The sequence below is a fragment of the Medicago truncatula genome, chromosome 8 (assembly GCF_003473485.1).
Source record: "Medicago truncatula cultivar Jemalong A17 chromosome 8, MtrunA17r5.0-ANR, whole genome shotgun sequence".
NCBI classification, from domain to species: Eukaryota; Viridiplantae; Streptophyta; class Magnoliopsida; order Fabales; family Fabaceae; genus Medicago; species Medicago truncatula.
Genome location: NC_053049.1, coordinates 16079590 through 16098145, shown reverse-complemented (window position 1 = coordinate 16098145; position 18556 = coordinate 16079590). Strand labels below are relative to the sequence as shown.

General features: G+C 32.9%; 3 protein-coding genes across 3 annotated transcripts; all 3 read left to right on the top strand.

The window, feature by feature from the left end:
* Positions 1–899: 899 nt before the first annotated feature.
* On the top strand, positions 900–4550 carry LOC11409246 (11-oxo-beta-amyrin 30-oxidase-like). Its single transcript, XM_003628019.4, has 5 exons — positions 900–1289; positions 2681–2898; positions 2987–3228; positions 3481–3868; positions 3954–4550. The coding sequence occupies exons 1-5, from the start codon at positions 989–991 to the stop codon at positions 4377–4379; spliced, it is 1575 nt and encodes a 524-aa protein (XP_003628067.1). The 5' UTR covers positions 900–988; the 3' UTR covers positions 4380–4550.
* A 3067-nt stretch (positions 4551–7617) lies between these two features.
* LOC11410378 (11-oxo-beta-amyrin 30-oxidase-like) lies at positions 7618–11580 on the top strand. The gene is made up of 5 exons (NM_001424885.1): positions 7618–7933; positions 9066–9283; positions 9373–9614; positions 10186–10573; positions 11021–11580. Exons 1-4 carry the CDS (start codon positions 7633–7635, stop codon positions 10442–10444), a joined length of 1020 nt encoding a protein of 339 aa, NP_001411814.1. The 5' UTR covers positions 7618–7632; the 3' UTR covers positions 10445–10573; positions 11021–11580.
* Positions 11581–14963: 3383 nt separating this feature from the next.
* Positions 14964–18456, top strand: LOC11415378 (11-oxo-beta-amyrin 30-oxidase-like). Its single transcript, XM_003628015.4, has 5 exons — positions 14964–15374; positions 16428–16645; positions 16734–16972; positions 17173–17560; positions 17921–18456. Exons 1-5 carry the CDS (start codon positions 15074–15076, stop codon positions 18344–18346), a joined length of 1572 nt encoding a protein of 523 aa, XP_003628063.3. The 5' UTR covers positions 14964–15073; the 3' UTR covers positions 18347–18456.
* Positions 18457–18556: the final 100 nt, after the last annotated feature.

The following is an 18556-nucleotide window of genomic DNA, read 5'->3' as shown; positions in this document are numbered from 1 at the left end:
TGTAATTATGTAGTGACTTAATGTTTATTTAATATTGTTTGCTACAATAAACCCACTTATTTTTATGAAGATTAACTTTAGCAATCAACACCTTTTCATTTGGACTAGAAACTCAATTTTGATTTTTTTGAAAATATCAAAACTTAGGGATACAATTTAATTGACGTATGATCATTAATGTTTTTTTTCTTAGGCTAAACTGCACTTTTGGCTCCCTAAGTTTCAAAATGTTGTGATTTTAGCCCCTATTCAAAAAATGCTAAAAGTGACCTTATGTTTAGAGAAATATGCTCTTTTGACCTCTAACTAAGAGAAATATGATCTTTTGACCATCTGTCTTCTCAAAAAGTTGCGATTATGACCCCTGTTTTGGGACACGTGGCGACTTCTCAGCAATTTTAGAATGAAAGGGGGCCAAAATTATCATTTTGTTTAATAGGGGACCAAAATCGCAACATTTTAAAATTTAGAGGGCGAAAAGTGCAGTCTAACCATTTTCTTATTTTTTTTTATTTTATATATTTGGTTATGCGGCTCTCTCTCCTCTCCCTGTTTACATTGTTCTATGTAGCGTGAGATCAATTTCATGAGGACGGTGCTTAATCAATAATCATCTTTCAAAACACTAACAGTAGAGTATATTATAAACTTTTTTTTTTTTTAGCAATATAATAAGGAGAATGTTAAACTATTGTCCTTAAAGTATTGATTATACATCAAAATAAATAACTTTTTATATAAAGTAATGTAATTATTATTTAATTAAAAATCAAAATTTATATTTTTTAGTTAAATTTTTTATTTATAGTTTTCTTAACCATTAAGAATTGGTATAATAATGTTTAGTTTGCTTTTCACGTCTCTTTTTTCAACTTAATTAAAAAGACGTGTACCAATTTGAACTTGAGATGTACTTCTCCTTACTTAAATATCTCTTTAATGAAGCCCTTTTACACACAAAATCCACTTCCAATACCAAAAAAATAATATGGAAGTGTTTATGTTTCCCACAGGAACAACAATAATCATCTCTGTTCTTTCAGTTCTACTTGCTGTGATTCCATGGTATCTTCTCAACAAGTTATGGCTTAAACCAAAGAGGTTTGAGAAACTTCTCAAAGCTCAAGGTTTTCAAGGTGAACCATATAACCTTTCAGTATTTAAGGATAAATCAAGACAAAATTATATGTTGAAGTTGCAACAAGAAGATAAATCTAAATTCATTGGTCTCTCCAAAGAAGCTGCACCATCTATCTTCACTCATGTTCATCAAACTGTACACAAATATGGTACACTTATTACACTTCCTTTCTATTTTGTTCATGCACCAATCTAAATGTTCCACAAGTCTTCTATGGGAGGGTAGTCCAAAGATCTAACATTAAATAAATGAACCCCTGTTAGTAAACGGTGGGATTGATATATGAGTCAGTCGGTCTTTAAACTGGATACTGAGTTTTTAATTTATTTTTTTTCACAACTAGATTATACTAGCAATTTGATTGTTGATTGACTTTTTTTTTTTTAATGAAAGATTGTTGGTTGACTTTTTTTTTTTAATGAAAAATTGTTGATTGACTTTTGAAACTCCAATATATGTGATCTTACTATTGGACATGAAAGGTCCAATTGCGAGGAGGAATTTGGAGAGCCACGTCGATGTTTTTGTATATATTATATTTTAAAAATGAAGTTGTATAACATGTATAATATTCTATATGTCAAAAAACTAAAAGTAACAACTTTTTATTGAAAAACAACAATTACTTATTAAAAAAAATATTTTTAATATAAAATGCATAAATTTTAATGCAAATCTATTTTGAATTTTTTTAATATGTGGAATTTTTTTTTTTAGGGATAATATGTGGAAACTTACGGATCATAAAAAAAACTCTTTAAAAATTAAAACAATATGATGTTCATATAATAATCCAATCATAGTTCATTTCCTTTTAGAAATATTTTATAGCTAGCACACTATTTAGAAACGAAAAATCGAAGGAGTCAGAGTCCAAGGTTTGAGTAATAATTAACATCCTAAGATTTATCATTTAAAAGAAAAAGCCCTTACCTCCCCTCTAAAATCCCCCTTTGAATATCCGACAAGATTCTTTACTAAAAAGAAAATCAGAAATGTCTAGAGATTTTTGATAATATTAATTATATGCTCAAAGTTGATTACTAAGTTTGATTTTTTGATGCCCTAGTTAATATACTTGTATAACTTAAAAGAAAAGAACAGAGTTCTGGAGGAGTTTTGGTTTATATTATCAGATGCAAGGACCAAACATGATACAAACTTGATGTTAATATTAAATCACATATAGATATCAAGTCTTCCATACGTTGTTAAAGCCTCTTTCTACCAGTTGCTTATAAGTGAAGTGTTATGAATAAAAAAATATATTCACTGATCACTGGGAAGAGGCTCTAGCGTAACATAGCGAGAAGAGCTGAAAGTGCAACGAGTGTAGCGCAGGATTTAAACACATCTTGCACTATGTAAATCTTAAGCATTTTTGCATAATAGAAAATTACAATTTACAACTGCCACATTGCTCTCACAGACACAGAAGCAATTGGTAGAACTTTGTAATCAAGAATTGTATTTGTGTGCGCCTTTATTTATCTGTTTATTTAGAGTTGGGTTTGCGGTTCTAACATAAAGGATATGCAGGAAAAAAATCCTTTTTATGGGAAGGTACAACACCAAGAGTTATCATCGCAGACCCTGATCAAATTAAGGAAGTCTTTAACAAGATCGAGGACTTCCCCAAACCAATATTAAAATCCATCGCCAAGTATTTGAGCGTTGGTATAATACATTATGAGGGTAAGAAATGGGCTAAACATAGGAAGATCGCCAATCCGGCATTCCACCTAGAAAAATTGAAAGTAAGGTTATTGCTTTAATAATTCTTGCAATTTTGCAAATTAAATTTCTAATTTTTATTCTTATAATATGATTTACTTCAAACTATAGGGTATGCTACCTGCATTTTCTTACAGTTGCAATGAAATGATTAGTAAATGGAAGGAACTATTGTCATCAGATGGAACATGTGAGGTTGATGTTTGGCCTTTCCTTCAGAATTTTACCTGTGATGTAATTTCTCGGACGGCATTTGGAAGCAGCTACGCAGAAGGAGAAAAACTATTTCAACTTCTAAAGAAGCAGGGATTTCTTTTGATGACAGGGCGACAAACGAACAATCCATTATGGGGGTATGACTACAATATATTATTTTGGTACATTTGACAAATTGAAAACTTTAAACACTTTACAAAATCCCAAGCCCCACTTAAAAAAAAAGTCTGAAAAAAGTTTATAAACAAGGGAACCACTCATTTTACACGACTAATATGTACGGTTGAGTTAGACTTAATCCATAGTACCTAATGAAATGAATTGTGTTGCATTTATGAACCAAGTGTGTTCCTTCACATTTAACATCACTAGATAAATGTGTTTTCTAGGCTTCTAGCAACAACTACCAAGACGAAGATGAAAGAAATTGATAGAGAAATCCATGATTCACTTGAGGGAATCATTGAAAAGCGAGAAAAAGCACTGAAGAATGGTGAACCCACCAATGACGATTTATTAGGCATTCTTTTGCAATCAAATCATGCCGAAAAACAAGGACATGGAAATAGTAAGAGTAATGGGATGACCACCCAAGATGTGATAGATGAATGCAAATTGTTTTACATTGCTGGGCAAGAGACCACCTCAAGTTTGCTGGTTTGGACAATGGTGTTATTAGGCAGGTATCCTGAATGGCAAGCACGTGCAAGGCAGGAAGTTTTGCAAGTTTTTGGGAACCAAAATCCAAACATCGAAGGATTAAATCAACTTAAAATTGTATGTATTGTTCAAATTTCATTTTGATGATTATTAATACTTAATCCTTTTTGGTACTATCTAATAATTGTTTTTGTTTTTATAGGTTACCATGATTTTGTATGAGGTACTAAGGTTATTCCCACCTTTAATTTACTTCAACCGAGCTCTTCGAAAGGATTTGAAACTTGGAAACGTTTCGCTACCTGAAGGAACACAAATTTCCCTACCAATACTATTGATTCACCAAGATCATGATCTATGGGGTGATGATGCAAAGGAGTTCAAACCTGAAAGGTTTGCTGAAGGAATTGCAAAGGCTACAAAAGGAAAAGTTTCTTATTTCCCTTTTGGATGGGGTCCTAGAATTTGTCTTGGACAAAACTTTGCCTTACTAGAAGCAAAGATAGCAATTTCATTGCTGCTGCAGAATTTCTCATTCGAACTTTCTCCAAATTATGTGCATGTTCCCACCACTGTGCTTACTTTGACGCCAAAAAATGGTGCAAGCATCATTTTGCATAAACTGTAAGAGCACATCCAATGGAGTTATTCAGTAGCTTTACTCTTTTAGGTGATTTATCTGTAAACATGAGTTTCTTTAAATTAAGACATATTGATTTGTATAAGAAACCACAGGTATGAGTTTATGAATTTGGACAAATTTTGCTCCAATATGAAGGTTGGGTTGTTTATGAATTAATATTGCTCCAATATGATTTTTTTTCCTGGACGAGGTTGTCAATTTTTTTTGATGTTGATGCTTGTTGGTTGTCACTTTTTTTCCTGGATGAGGTGTTATTTGAGATCATAATAGATAGCTGCTGATCTTGCTGCAATGATTTGGATTTTGTCAAGGATCAAAGTGGAATAAATATCTTATCATATGCAGACGGACATATCAAGAATAGTGGAATAAATATTTTCCTAATAAAAAAAATGAAAAAAGAAAAAAATAATTGCAGACTAAACTATCAAAAATTGGTCAACACAAAAAAAAGAAAAAAAGGAAAACCAAGAAATAAAATTTTGGTAGTACTTTTTCGTTCTTGAAGATTTGTAGCTTGTATCTAAATCCACATCTTTTGTTAGGCTACTTTTTTAAATATATTCTGTCTTAACCTAAGCCACATTATAACATTTAAAGACCTTTAAAGTGTATGTGATAATGCTTGAATTTGAATGACTATTTATAATTTCTTCAAGTTCATAGCAAAAAACAAAATGAAATATCTTAAAAAAAAAAACACTACAAATCATAAAAGTCGTTTTTTGTTTATAAAATAAATTTTTTTCTTTAAAAAAATTCAAAACAAACTATCCATTATATATTTTTTTAACAAATCAAAATGATATATATATATACTTAAAGGTGTTTTCAATCGCACAAAGATGCGCAAAAGAGACACACCACCAAAGTTACAAAATTACAATGTCAAATTGCCCATTAAAAGGTGTTTTCAAATCGCACAAGATGCTACCTGTTTAGATTTCAACCATAAAAAAGAATCCAACTTGACTTTTTCAAGAATGATCGATGAAGTAGCTGTTGTGTTTTGAAACATACGATAATTTTGTTCCTTCCAAGTCACCCAAATAGTAGCAAACCAAATAACTGTTAAGAATAAATGTACCGACCTTGGCAAGCAAGACATCCTGGTAAACTGAATAAAATGTTGTCGAAGCTCACTAGGAAACATCGAATAAATTCCCAACCAAGTCCTCACATTAGACCACAAGGCACTAAAAGTATTACAATGCTAAAAAAAGGTGAGTAGCTGATTCTATAACATTACAACCACCCACACACATGCCATCTCTTGGAATAAGAATACCCCGTTGAACCAAATTATCTTTAGTAGGAAGCCGGTTGCGGAGAAGACGCCACATCAATAAAGACACCTTTGACGGTACATGCTTTGGCCAAACAACATCAACCTAAGACCTGTCCGCAGTAGCGCCTGTTTCTGTAATAAAACGATATGATGCTTTCACCGAATACCCTTGAACCGGATCTAGTAACCACCTCCTAGAGTCTTGAACAGTGTCCTGCAAAACAATGTTGCATAAAAGAGTTGCACACTCCCTCACACTCTCCTCCTTCGAAACAAACAAACGACGTCTCCACACCCACGCCCTGCCATTAACGTCCCACCCCCTCCTCCTCATCTCCTCGACCTTAGTCTCCTTCTCCACCGCCAACTCAAATAACCGAGGGAACCTTACCCGCAACGGTGTATACCCACTATCTTGCCGCGGGCACATGTGGTATTTAGACACATGTCTCTTCGATATGTATTATAAAAGAAAGTTTACTTTTTATATTATTATTTTTGGTTAATTATTTAATTTTGACTCTGTGAAATATGCGATGTCTGAAAAATGACATTGTAAAATAAAAAAATACATATTCCAAACTTGTAATTTGAGATACTTCTTATTTTTGACCCTATAATATAGGCATGGTCCGAAAAAATGGTGTAGAGATTGAATTTTTTAATGATTTTTTTTCCATGCATCTTTAGGATGTTTTTTTTGAACAAATCAAAAGCATCTTTAGGATGTTAAAACATGATTTTACACAAAAAAAAAAAATATATATTTTTTCAGACTAGGGACAAATTTTTATTTCCCATAACTATAAAATTTCTTAAACAATTCATAATTAATTCGTATCTCGTTTAAAAACTCCAAAATTTAATTTTAATGGTGAATGTTCTTATGAAATTTTAACCATGCCTACAAAATTAGAGAACTGAACCTGATCTATGAGTATACGTTTACCCGGAACAAAATTGTTATTTCACACGTTTTGGTTGAAAATAAAAATAAATTGAAACGTCTTTAAAATGGTACCAAACTTTGTAGATCTTTTTTATGTATATCTGCATATGTCTCTGCAAACAATCAACTCAAAATTCAATTTCTAGATTGAAGTTTTCGTTGTTCTGTTTTTTGAGTTTTTGGCGCTTTAAAAATTCATAATTGATTCATCCACGGTTGAAATTTTTTATTTTTTTTGTGTAAAGTCATATTTTAACGTCCCAAACATACGTGAAAAAAATCATGAAAAAATTCAATCTCTAAATAATTTTTTGGACTTCAACTATATTACAAAGTCAAAAATAATAAGAATCTCAAATTACAATATTAAAATATATACTTTTTATTTTACAAGATCATTTTTAAACTTAACATATATTCAATTTCTATAATTAACCCTATTTTCTATGTACAAACTTTGTAAATTTATTTAATAAATAATATTGTAAACTAGATACATCGAACACTTTTTTTAATAGATATATTACTATTAGAGTGGTAAGTTTTTTTTGCTTGTTAAATCACTCTCAATTTGATCCCCTAACTATAATTTGTATTAATTTGGTCCTCTATGATTTGCTCCGTTACTGGTTTTAATACTTTCCATTAGTTTCTCTCAAAAAAAAAGTGAACAGAAAGGACTAAAATTAAAAACGAAGCAAAACGGGGATCAATTTAATACATAAGTTAACGTTTTTTTTATAGAGAAACTACCATAAAGGACTAAAACTAGTAAAAAATATAGGAGACCAAATTAATATAAATTATAATTAAGACACTAAATTGAGACAATCAGGCATCAGCCTTTCTTTTCTCTCTCTTATTTTTTCAACATGGAAAATGGAAAAGACGTGTACGTGTCCCTGTTGAACTTGAATGACCCCACCACCTTAGATATCTCTTTAATGACCTTTTTACACAACACAACAAGACACAATCCAATTCCAAGACAAAAACATAAAATGGAGGTGTTTGTGTTTCCCACAGGAACAACAATAATCATCTCTGTTCTGTCAGTTCTACTTGCTGTGATTCCATGGTATCTTCTCAACAAGTTATGGCTTAAGCCAAAGAGGTTTGAGAAACTTCTCAAAGCTCAAGGTTTTCAAGGTGAACCATATAACCTTTCAGTATTTAAGGATAAATCAAGACAAAATTATATGTTGAAGTTGCAACAAGAAGATAAATCTAAATCCATTGGTCTCTCCAAAGAAGCTGCACCGTCTATCTTCACTCCTATTCATCAAACTGTACACAAATATGGTACATATACTAATCTTACTTTCTATTTTGTTTATACACCAATCTAAAAGTTAAAGGGTAAAAAATACATTTAAGCCAATATTTTATAGCTTGCGTATAATTTATAAAAGAAAAACAAGCCCTACCTCCCTTTGGAGGGATGGGTAGCTCACTTGGTTGAGCTAAGAGGAGTTAAAGTCAGGTTTGAGGAGAACATACTAACCTAACAATCAACATCCTAACATCTGTCATTTAAAAAAAGCCCTACCCCCGACAACAGATTCATGATAAGGAAGGAACTATTCACAACCCCTAGACGTATACAGTAGGAAAAAGGCATGAATTTTGTGTTTGTTCGAAAGCCGGACAAAATATGTTTTCCGGAAGTACATTTCCAAAAATATTTGTGGATTTTTAGAAACTTGGAGTGGAGAAAGTCGGCCCTTAGGATAGACTTCGAATTTGGGAGTTGTCCTAGCTCAGTGCAGAAGCTAGCTTAACAAGTTGTCCACCATTTATAACTCAATCAATGTGCTATCATTGATATTGTGGTGATGTGTAGTTGATGTGGCCTCCATTGTGGTCAAAGAAATATCCAAAATTTTGATATTGCAACTCAAATCACAGTCACAGACACTTTTTAAAACTTTGTTTGAATATCTGATATTAACAAGAAAATCAGAAATGTCTAGAGATTTGATTTTTTGATGCCATAGTTAATATGCCTGTGTAACTGAAAAGAAAAGAACGGAGTTCTGGAGGAGTTTGTGTTTATATTATCAGATGCAAGGACCAAACATGATACGGACTTGATTGATGTTAATATTAAATCACAAATTGATATCAAGTCCTCCATAAGTTACTGATAAGTGAAGTGTTAAGTATGAATTATATGCACTGATAAGTAGGAAGAGGCTCTAGCATAACAGAGCCAGAAGAGCTGAAAGTGCAACGAGCGCAGGGAAGTATTTAAACACATCTTGTACTATGTAAATCTTAAGCATTGCACAATAGAAAATTACAACTGCCACATTGCTCTCAGAGACGTAGACACAATTGGTAGAACTTTGTAATCAAGCATTGTATTCCTATGCTTTAATTTATCTGTTTGCTTTAGAGTTGGGTTTGTTGTTCTAACATAAAGGATATGCAGGAAAGAATTCCTTTTTATGGGAAGGTACAATACCAAGGGTTATCATCACAGACCCTGATCAAATTAAGGATGTCTTTAACAAGATTGATGACTTCCCCAAACCAAAACTAAGATCCATCGCCAAGTATTTGAACGTTGGTATACTAGATCATGAGGGTAAGAAATGGGCTAAACATAGGAAGATCGCCAATCCAGCATTCCACCTAGAAAAATTGAAAGTAAGGTTATTGCTTTAATTAATTCTTGCAATTTTGTAAATTAAATTTCTAATTTTTATTCTTATAATATGATTTACTTCAAACTATAGGTTATGCTGCCTGCATTTTCTCACAGTTGCAATGAAATGATAAGCAAATGGAAGGGATTATTGTCATCAGATGGAACATGTGAGATTGATGTTTGGCCTTCCCTTCAGAATTTTACCTGTGATGTAATTTCTCGGACAGCATTTGGAAGCAGCTACGCAGAAGGAACAAAACTATTTCAACTTCTAAAGAAGCAGGGATTTCTTTTGATGACAGGGCGACACACGAACAATCCATTATGGGGGTATGACCACAATATATCATTTTGGTACATTTGACAAATTGAAAGTATATTCTTGTTTGGGAACGACATACGCATTATTATTTATTGACAAGGAAAATAGTCTCTAGTGCAAAATAAAATATAAACTTGAAAGCTTCTATATGTTGTTAGCCTGCCATTATGCCTGTGAGTGAATGATGTCTACATGTCTGTAGTCTTCGTTGTCTGAAACATCACATGCTAGACGGAAGAACCATGGGACACACGAGGTCTAAATAATGAATGTGCCAGAAACTTGATTTATAACTACATATTTTGTTTTAGTGTATTCCTATCCCAAGTTATATTTTAGATCTAGTTTTTGAAAACTTTAGACACTCAACAAAATCCCATGTCCGACTTCGAAAAAAAAGTCTGAAAAAAGTTTATAAAGAAGAGTACCACTCATTTTACCCAACAAATCTGTATGGTTGAGTTAGACTTAATCCAAAATACCTAATGAAATGAATTGCGTTGCATTTATTATAATATAATACTATTAACCAAGTGCGTTCCTTCTCATTTAACATCAGTAAATAAATGTGTTTTCTAGGCTTCTAGCAACAACTACCAAGACGAAGATGAAAGAAATTGATAGAGAAATCCATGATTCACTTGAGGGAATCATTGAAAAACGAGAAAAAGCACTGAAGAATGGTGAAACCACCAATGACGATTTATTAGGCATTCTTTTGCAATCAAATCATGCCGAAAAACAAGGACATGGAAATAGTAAGAATATTGGGATGACCACCCAAGATGTGATAGATGAATGCAAATTGTTTTACCTTGCTGGGCAAGAGACGACTTAAAGTTTGCTGGTTTGGACAATGGTGTTATTAGGCAGGTATCCTGAATGGCAAGCACGTGCAAGGGAGGAAGTTTTGCAAGTTTTTGGGAACCAAAATCCTAACAACGAAGGATTAAGTCAACTTAAAATTGTATGTATTGTTCAAATTTCAAATGATCTTATCACATGTAGTTTTGTATTTATCTTTCTCTTCACTGATATTAAAGGGGTGAATCATAACCATAGCGGGGTTTGCACTTGTGAGTTGGCTTAATGATGCTGCACTAGGTCAGAAGTGATTGAATGTGTGCAGATGTACTATCAAATTTGAGTTTTCTGGTTTGAACCTTGTAAAAAATAAGTTGACCTAGGTAGGAGATGAAGTTTGAATCCCATCTAGGTAGTGGAAATTCATCCAATAAGGAAATTAGGGTAGATCATTTCAATTGTTAAAAGAGCGAGATACATAATCACCCTTAACAATGTCACATGAAAATTTGACACAAGAAGATCATTTTTAATCACACAATTTCATTTTGATGATTATTAATACATAATCCTTTTTGGTACTATCTGATAATTGTTTTTGTTTCTGTAGGTTACCATGATTTTGTACGAGGTACTAAGGTTATTCCCACCTTTAATTTACTTCAACCGAGCTCTTCGAAAGGATTTGAAACTTGGAAACCTTTTGCTACCTGAAGGAACACAAATTTCCCTACCAATACTATTGATTCACCAAGATCATGATCTATGGGGTGATGATGCAAAGGAGTTCAAACCTGAAAGGTTTGCTGAAGGAATTGCGAAGGCAACAAAAGGACAAGTTTCTTATTTCCCTTTTGGATGGGGTCCTAGAATTTGTCTTGGACAAAACTTTGCCTTATTAGAAGCAAAGATAGCAGTATCATTGTTGCTGCAGAATTTCTCATTCGAACTTTCTCCAAATTATGTGCATGTTCCTACCACGGTGCTTACTTTGCAGCCAAAAAATGGGGCAAGCATCATTTTGCATAAACTGTAAGAGCACATCCAATGGAGTTACTTAGTAGGTTAACTTTTTTAGGTGATGATTTTGGAAACACGAGTTTCTTTAAATTAAGACACTATTGCTTTATGTAAGAAACCACAGGTATGAGTTTTTGAATTTGGACAATTTTTCTCCAATATTAAGGTTGGCTTGTTTATGAATTAATGTTGAGTTTGGTCTTCAGTTGTAGCCGAAAACTGATCATGTTCCACGACACTGTTGTCATTAAAGGGTTCAAAAACCTGAAGCTTTATATTGAAAAAAAGGAAATTGTTGAGTTTTTCTTTAATTATTTTTGCTGTTAAGATCGAAGCTGGTTCACCATCTTTAAAGAAATTGTATAGACAGGTGATTAGTGTTTTTTTTTTTCCTGGACGAGGATGTCACATTTTGATATAGCTGCTTGCTGGTTTTGTTTGTTGCAATTTTGGCGTCGTTGGATTATAGAAAAAGTGTTTGATATATTTTCTATTCCTGATATCCATAATTTTGCCCTGTGTTGCTGATTTCGTTTTCTGCTAGTGTTGGTGTTATCGTCTATATTGCTGTTTTATTCAAAACCTGTCTATAGTGTTGCACTGGTGTTATTGATGTTGTTGCAGTGATGTCTCTTTGTTATTGATGTTGTTTCAATAGAAAATAAAATGTAGAGAGCTTTAGGTAAAATGAAAGTGTTAAAATAATAATAGCAGAATAACAGTTACTGTCAACGGGTTTTCTGTTATGGTTCTGCAGCAGGTTGGCGTTTTGTTGGTCTGCTGTTTGCCTGTTTTAGAGGACAGTTTTGGGGTTCTTCTATTTTTAGTTTGGCTGTTGCCTTTCGGCCTTTGTCCTGTGCCAGCTGCAATCCTGTTTTGTTTTTCGGCGAAAAAACAGTTACAAGGCAAAAGTTTATTCTATCCTTCCACAACAAAGATGGTTTGAACACATCCCACTGTATCAATTATCAAACTATGCATGATCAAATAAAATGACAGGGCCTGCAAGCTTAAAATCCCATGGTGTACAGCAATCAAAGTAAAACGGTTTTATCAAAACTATAAAAAATGTGAAATGATTAACTCAGATGCAATGCCCCAGATAGCATCAAAGTACAACGGTAAGTACAAGTGGCTAAACCCACCTATGAAATAAAGTACAACTAGGCTTGAAATTTTTCTCAAGAGTCTTATCTATCCGATGTGGGACTTGAGTTTTTCCCAATACACCCACCTCACGCCCAACAGTCTTTGGGCTTGGTGCGTGAATAGGTAGGTGGCCCTTGAATTCGACAAGCTTTGATAACATGTTGAAATTTGGGACCTAACTCATCCTTAGAAAACCGGATTTGTAAGGTGATGATTGCCTCATCTTTATAAACTCTTCTCGAGAGTCTTATCTATTCGACGTTGAACTTAGGTTTTTCCCAATAACTAGTACTCTTTTTTTTTTTTGTTTTTTGTTTTTTAAGGAGTACAACTGGTACTCTTGTTACCCATCTCCCATTTTATTAATATATTTTATTTTCTTATATTTATTAAATCAATAATGATTAGTCAACCATGCAATTAAGCTCAATAAACTAATGTGTTTCATTTAAACTCGAATAGTTTAGACTTAATTACATTTTTGACTCCCATATTTTTACTCACGAAATTGGTTTGAAAATTATCTAATTTTGGTCTCTTTCTCTAATATTTAGACTAAAAAATATGGTGATGTGATATATTTTAAACTACATGTCATATGCTCTAACGACACATAATGATCAATACCCATGGAATCACTTGAGATCTCCTTAAAAGCTTCAATATAAAGTCTTCGTGAGCTTAACTCAGTTGGTAGGGACATTGCATAATTTATACAGGGACCGGGGTTCAAACCTCGGACACCCCACTTCTCCACATTTAATTGTGTGAGCTCTAACCACTAGGCTACTAGACAGAAAAAAAAAAAAAAAAAAGCTTCAATATAAATATAACATGTCACCATTTAGTTAAAAAAAAATTGAAAGATAGACCAAAACTGAATGGTTTTAAAATAGAAGTACTAATTCCGTGAGCAAATGAAAATAAGGGAACCAAAACTGTAATTAACATAATTGTTTAAGAAAACTTGAGAATAAATCTTACATAAATAACTTTTTGTGCTCTTATGAGAACATATAAATATTACTCTATGTCTCAAATTAATTGACACGATTTAATCATGTGCAATGTTCTCATAATCTAGTTTGACAATTTTTTTTTATTAACATATAAATACATTCTTAATTTTACAAAAATATAAAGACAAACGTTAATATATATTGGATGTTTGATTTGTTTCAATAACTATTTTCAAAATTACATTTTTCTATATTTCTTGCTAATTAATAATAATTAAACATTCAAAGTTGCATGTTCAAGAGAATTTGGATTTGATACATAAATGAAAGAATTCTTTACAAAATTTCATTTTCATTCAACCAAACTTCAAATTAGTAAGCCCCTTTCCCCTTAAGAGTTGGGGATTAACACACAAAATAAGTCAAAGTTGTATGTAGGGGTGGGTATGGTTCGGTTTTTGAAGAAAACCGTGTTAACGGTTTGAAAAATTGAACCGAACCATTTGAGTTTTGCGAGGAATCGAACCAAACTAAAATTATTGTTCGGTTAACCATTTTGTTGTCCTTGAACCGAACCTAAAATAATATTTTGAATAAAAATGTATTTTCTTATCCTTTTGCGAACCAAATTGTTTTTTTATTCTTTTTCATAAATTGGAATTGTGCCACAAGTGTTAAGAATTTTTATCCTCCAAAAAAGTATCAAGACTTTTTATTAATTTCTTGTGATTTTACAAGTTGTATTATAGGAATATCAACAAAAACATCAACAACTTTCAATGATAATGCATGATAAAAGAGAAAATAAATCTTCACTATTAAAATATTAAGTTTGTGCTTTGCTAATGGTTCGGTTTGGAATTTAAAACGGTTCGGTTATGGTTTATTAACTGTTATTAAATTAATTATACGGTTCACGAACTATTATAATGGTTCGGTCAATTCGATGGTTAGGTTGGATGGTTCGGCTCGTAGTTTTTTTTCCGCATCCCTAGTCATATGTATATCGACATATGTAAAATTGAACTATTTTTTATGTTAAGTAGAAAAGTTGAACTATGTTAAATGTTAATTATTAGTATGAGATGAGATGGAAGGAGTAAAATCTCATTTGTCTGAGAATGGAAAGGATCTTCAAAATAGGCATGACGACATGAGCAAAGCTAATTACAGTATCTTAGTAGCGTGGTACTCGCATGTAGCGTGGTACTCAAATGTAGCGTGGTACTTACACAAGCTAACACGTCTTATAATAAACAAAATCTATATATTTTTATCAGTTTTTTCTAAACTATGTAAAATAAATAAATAGGTAGTTACTTGCATTATTGTGGTTAATGTATGTAATCAGAGTGATTAATGAAATATATATGTTTTTAAAAGTCTTACTCTATATTAATATATATAATATTTTTAAAAGTGGCAAAACAAAACAATGTTTAACGTTCCTTAAAAAAAACATTGTTTACCGTATAAATGCCATAAACGGTGCAAGTCTAATATTTGTATGTGTTTCAATATCAAAGCTGACTAAAATGGAGGTGTTTGTGTTTCCCACAACAACAACAATAATCATCTTTGTTCTAACAGTTCTACTTGCTGTGATTCCATGGCATCTCTTCAACAATTTTTGGCTTAAGCCAAAGAGGTTTGAAAAACTTCTCAAAGCTCAAGGTCTTCAAGGTGAACCATATAAGCTTCCATTCTTTGTAGACAACTCAAAACAAAACTATATGTTGAGGTTGCAACACGAAGATAAGTCTAAATTCATTGGTCTCTCCAAAGAAGCTGCTCCATCTATCTTCTCACCTTTTCATCAAACTCTTCATAAATATGGTACGTACATCTTTCTATTTTGTTTATTTAACCAAAGTACACTTTAGGACAAAATATATTGTTTGGAAGTATGCTTTCATAAACATATGTGAATTTTTAGAAATGTGGGAGGTGGGGAAATTTGCTTCCTTAGGATAGACTCTAAACTTGGGCTTTGTTCTAACTCAATCCAAAAGACAAGTATTACTTACCTATATATTAGTCGAACTCCGATTTACCAGAGTTGCATTTTCTCGAGAACAAGAGAGTTAAAAATAAAACAATGAGTTGTCCTCCATTTATAACTTAATCAAATCCGTAAGTAGACATGGCCATCGATGTTGCACTCGATGGAAGTTTACTACGGGTTCAATTGAAGTCGTAGAGATGTCAAAAATCATGATAACACATCTCAAATCATGGTCGGTAGAATATATGTCTAGATCCTTAACTAAAAGGAAAATCATAAAAGTCTTGAAATTTTGATTACAACAGCCTCAGTGTTTTATGTGATACGAAAGTACCACTCAAGTTGAAGGGAAACTTTTATCGCATAGATATAAGACTGACGATGCTGTATGGAATAGAGTGTTAGGTGGTGAAGAACTGGCATAAGAATAAAATCAGTGTAGTAGATATGAAGAAGTTGTGTTGGATGTGTGATAAGAAGATATGAGATAAGATTAGAAATGAAAAATTAGAGATAGAGTTGGGGTGGGCAGCACCTATAGTAGAAAAGATCGTGAAAAATGGGTTTAGGTGGTTTTGGTGTGTAGAGAGAAGAAATGTAGATTTTATAGTAATGAGAAATGATCAGACTGAGGATAGTCAGAGATAATATAAACTACACGCTTGTCGTATCACAAGAGTTTTTTAAAACTAAACGCTTGTCTTGTCGGATAACGAGAGTTTTTAATGAAGAGATTGCATAATAAAAAATTACAACCACTACTCTGGTTTCAGGGATGTAGGCACAATTGGCCGAACTCCGTAATCAATCATTGTATTCATGTGCGTTTATTTATCTGTTCACTTTAGAATTGGGTTTGCTGTTCTAACATAAAGGATATGCAGGAAATAATTCCTTTTTATGGGAAGGTACAATACCAAGGGTTATCATCACAGACCCTGATCAAATTAAGGATGTCTTTAACAAGACTGAGGACTTCCCCAAACAAAAGTTAAGACCCATTGCCTTGTATTTGAGTGTTGGTATAGTACACCATGAGGGTGAGAAATGGGCTACACATCGAAAGATAGTCAATCCGGCATTCCATATAGAAAAATTGAAAGTAAGGTTATTACTTAGCTAATTATTTCAATTTTGCAAATTGAATTTCTAACTTTTCTTCTTATTATATGATTTACTTCATACTATAGGGTATGCTGCCTGCATTTTCTCACAGTTGCAATGAAATGATAAGCAAATGGAATGGTTTATTGTCATCAGATGGAACATGTGAGATTGATGTTTGGCCTTTCCTTCAGAATTTGACGTGTGATGTAATTTCTCGGACAGCATTTGGAAGCAGCTACGCAGAAGGAACAAAACTATTTCAACTTTTGAAGAAGCAGGGAGTTCTTTTGATGAAAGAACTACAAACGAACACTCCATTATGGTACAAAATAACATATAAAGTTGTTAAATATGTTTCAAGTTTAATTGTACATAACCAGAAGCAAGTTAGAAAGCTTCTACATGTTGTTAGACGTAATTCAAAGTACGCAATTAATTGAACCATGTTGCACTTATTATACTATGACATTAATCAAGTGCCTTTCCTCACAATTAACAACACTGGATATATGTATTTTTCAGGCCTTTACCAACAACTAACGAGAGGATGATGAAAGAAATTGAAAGAGACATCCGTGATTTACTTGAGGGAATCATTAGAAAACGTGAAAAAGAACTGAGGAACGGTGAAACCACCAATGACGATTTACTAGGCATGCTTTTGCAATCAAATCATGCCGAAAATCAAGGACATGGAAATAGTAAGAGTATTGGAATGACCACTCAAGAAGTGATCGATGAATGCAAATTGTTTTACTTGGCAGGGCAAGAGACCACTTCAAGTTTGCTGGTTTGGACAATGGTGTTATTAGGCAGGTATCCTGAATGGCAAGAACGTGCAAGGCAGGAAGTTTTGCAAGTTTTTGGGAACCAAAATCCAAACTTCGAAGGACTAAGTCAACTTAAAATTGTACGTATCGATTATTCTCATGTTTAAATTTCAAATGATCTTAGTACATGAAGTTTTGTAACTATCTCTCTCTTTACTGATATAAAAGGGGTGATTTCAAATTTGAGCTTTCTGGTTCGAACCTTGTATAAAGTAAGTCGACCTAGGTCGGAGATGAATTGGTATGAACCCCCGCTAGGACCATGAATCCCCCGGAGTGGGGAACTTGTGGAAATTAGGGGAGATCATGTCAATTGTCGAAAGAGAGATATATAATCACCCTTAGCAATTTCACTTGAAAATTTGACGTGAGAAGATCGTTTTTAATCACACAATTTCATTTTGATGAATATTAATACATAATCTTTTCTGATTCCATAGGTTACCATGATTCTGTACGAGGTACTAAGGTTATACCCACCTATAATTGGCTTAGTCCGAGCTCTTCGAAAGGATTTGAAACTTGGAAACCTTTTGTTACCTGGAGGAACACAAGTTTCGCTACCAGTACATTTGATTCACCAAGATCAAGATCTATGGGGTGATGATGCAAAGAAGTTCAATCCTGAACGGTTTTCTGAAGGAATTGCAAAGGCCACAAAAGGCCAAGTTTCGTATATCCCTTTTGGATGGGGTCCTAGAATTTGTCTTGGACAAAACTTTGCCTTATTAGAAGCAAAGATAGCAATATCACTGTTGCTGCAGAATTTCTCATTCGAACTTTCTCCTAATTATGTGCATGTTCCTATCACGGTGCTTACTTTGCAGCCAAAAAATGGGGCAAGCATCATTTTGCATAAACTGTAAGAGCATATCTAATGGAGTTACTTAGTAGCTTAACTTCTTTAGAATAAGACACTATTGCTTCATGTAGGAAACCACATTGATGAGTTTATAAATTGCGACAAATTTGTTAACGATGGTGGTTAATCGTTATTGCTTTTTTAATGTCGTCGGATCAAAGATAAATGGGTCCTAGGTTTTCTACTCCTAATGTCTATATTTTTCTTCGAGTGT